At 32.5% G+C, this 2,949-nt stretch overlaps 1 protein-coding gene across 8 annotated transcripts in view; it reads left to right on the top strand.

Annotated features, from left to right (window-relative positions):
* LOC107719076 (mitogen-activated protein kinase 10) overlaps positions 1 to 2,949 on the top strand; it is a 44,989-nt gene that overhangs the window by 33,222 nt on the left and 8,818 nt on the right. For all 8 annotated transcript variants that reach the window (XM_016526392.1, XM_016526390.1, XM_016526391.1 and 5 more), the window contains 2 exons: positions 1,818 to 1,881; positions 2,756 to 2,833. In XM_016526392.1, coding sequence (XP_016381878.1) covers positions 1,818 to 1,881; positions 2,756 to 2,833 — 142 coding nt within the window. The remainder of the gene's footprint in view (positions 1 to 1,817; positions 1,882 to 2,755; positions 2,834 to 2,949) is intronic.

Raw genomic sequence — 2,949 nt, 5'->3', positions numbered from 1 at the left:
AGATTTCTATTTTAAATAAATGCTCTTCTTTTTAATTTTTTATTCATCAAAGAATCCTGAAAAAAAGTATCACAGGTTCCAAAAAAATATTAAGCAGCACAACAGTTTCCAGCACTGATAATAAATCAGCATATTAGAATGATTTCTGAAGGATCATGTGACACTGAAGACTGATGTAATGATGCTGAAAATTCTGCTTTGATCACAGGAATACATTAGATTTTAATGTATATCAAAATAGAAAAATGTTATTTTACATCATAATAATATTTCACAATATTAAATTTGTTCCTGTATTTTTGATCAAATAAATGCAGCCTGATGAGCATAAGAATCTCCTGTAAAAAAACATTAAAAATCGTTCTGATCCCAAACTTTTGACCGGTAGTGTAAATCAAGATATTTCACATTACAAGTCTGGCCCTCATATGTAGTGCTGTTGTCTGAACATGATTTATGAAATGAAAAGCATTACATCAAATAAGTAACCCTGCAGGAGCAGATGTGCTATTTTTTTTTGAGATTATTAAACACATAAATATAACTACATATACTGCCTGATGTATAAAGTATGGAAACCAGTTTCTGTCACAGAATAAAAAACGTAATTGCCATTTTTTAAATCTCACAATTCTCACTTTTTCCCCTCACAATTCTTAGTTTATATATCACAATTCTGACTTTTTCTCAGAATTCTGAGAAAAAATATAAAGAGATATGAAATCAAAATTCTGAGATAATGAACTCTGAATTGCGATATAGAAAAAAACCAGAATTGTGTGATAAAATGTCACTTTTTTTTTATTCCATGGCAAAAAAAAAAAAAAAAATCCAAGATATAAACTCAGAATTGCAAGGGAAAAATTCAGAATTCTGAGTTCAAATCTCACAATTCTGACTTTTTTTTTCTAAGAATTGCGAGTTTATATCTCAAATTTCTGAGTTTATATTTCAATATTGACTTTTTTATATTTTGCAAGTTATATCTTGCAATTCTGAATTCATATCTTGCCATTCTGCAAGAAACAAAAAGTCTGAATTGTGAGATAAAAAGTCACCTTTTTGTTTTTTATTCCTTGGCAGAAATGTGCTTCCGATCTGTCTGTGCAAGAAACTGAACAGTATTTATATCATTTTTTTACCTCTAATCCACCGCAATATCCAACTGTCCTGAGCTTGAATCGCAATATCCAACTGGCGTTCGCAACATCCGCCGCGTGACGTCAAATAAATACGGTTGGGCAAAAAATTCCACGTTGTCTGATGATATATAAAAATCGTCTTCCATTGTGATGACCTGTACTTCTAAATATCTTTAGATCATCGCAGTGCCAGTGAACACGTCCGCAATCTCTCTGCACTATGTAAATAATGAATGACGTATACGCGCGACAGATCGCTTCCGCACATGCGTCTACTATCATAGATTTGTATAGATGCCCTATTCGACCGCTCCAGTTACGTTGACGCGTCCGCCATTTTGGAACGTATCGCGGCCCATAGAAACAGTCACTAATGAGGCATCTACTTATATATATCTATGTCTACTATGCCAGAGCACGTACACGTGTCACGCGCCAGATGTTGTGAACACGCTCACGACAGTTGGATATTGAGGTGGATCAGAGGTAAAAAATGATTCTGAAGAAACAAAGTCACCTACATCTTGGATGCCTTGGGGGTAAGCAGATAAACATCAAATTTTCATTTTTGGGTGAACTATCCCTTTAAGACATGTTTGTCCAGAAGACACTCAGTGTTTATGATTATGTTGGGTAACGACTACATGTGTTCCTCTCTCTCTGTCTCTGTCTCAGCCTCCTCCACAGATCTATGATAAACAGCTAGATGAGAGGGAACACTCGATTGATGAATGGAAAGGTAGGCCTTCATTTGGAGCTCTCTGCATGTGGACATGACATAACTCACAGCCCACAGACAGATGAAGAGATCAAGCAGTAAATCATTCACACAGTTGTTTTTCTATCATGGTGGCCACTTTCCATTGACTTCTATTGCTACTGAGATATTTATGCTGGACTATTTAAACTGAGATAATGATTCGATTCTGTCAGATGCTAAAACTAGCCCTCAAATAAACCTTACTGCATTTTTACATTTTAAATAAAACTTGATTTAGTATATTGAGTAGATTGTCTTCCTTGTGGAGACCATTGGCTGTTCAATACAATGTACATGTAGGTTATTTCAGTTTTTAATGTCCTTGTAGAGTCTAGTGTTATTTATATACTGTTATAGTATTAATGCAGTATAGTAATTTTTAAGTAGTTTATTTTTATATCATCAGCTTTAAGTTGCTATCTGCGTTTGCCATTTTTATTATGTTATATTTTTATATATTTGCATGTTTTTATATTTATTTATTTATTTACTTATTTATATTAATTAACTTTTATTTCAGCTTTAGTTTTAGTAATTTCAGTACTTAATGTTCAACTGAAACTTAAATTTCTCATTTTCTTTTCATTAAAAAATTTTCAAGTTTAAGTTTTTCATCTAATATTTATATTATATATTTTTATAATTTATATTTATTTTTATAATGTATTTGTGTGTGTATATATATATATATATACATACATAACAAATAAATTATGAAAATAATATATATATATATTATATAATTTATATATAATTAATTTATAATTAATTTAGCTAAAGTGTTTTTGAGTTTATGAGATCTAAATGTGCTCATATCTCTCTATTTTTCTCCACCTGTGTCTCTCTGGCTCAGAGCTCATCTATAAAGAGGTGATGAACTTCGAGGAGAGAACAAAGAATGGTGTGGTGAAGGGACAGCCCTCTCCCTCAGGTACTCTCTGTGCATAAGCTGTGCTTCTGTAAGTCAATTTAAAGTGATTTCAGCTGTTTATGAGAAACCCTCCCATTGTGACTGCTCCATTTGTCCCTGTCCCCCCTCATCTCGTC

This window comes from Sinocyclocheilus rhinocerous, unplaced genomic scaffold, assembly GCF_001515625.1.
Source record: "Sinocyclocheilus rhinocerous isolate Xijiao unplaced genomic scaffold, SAMN03320098_v1.1 scaffold663, whole genome shotgun sequence".
Lineage (NCBI taxonomy): Eukaryota > Metazoa > Chordata > Actinopteri > Cypriniformes > Cyprinidae > Sinocyclocheilus > Sinocyclocheilus rhinocerous.
This window is presented reverse-complemented; position numbering and strand designations above follow the sequence as displayed.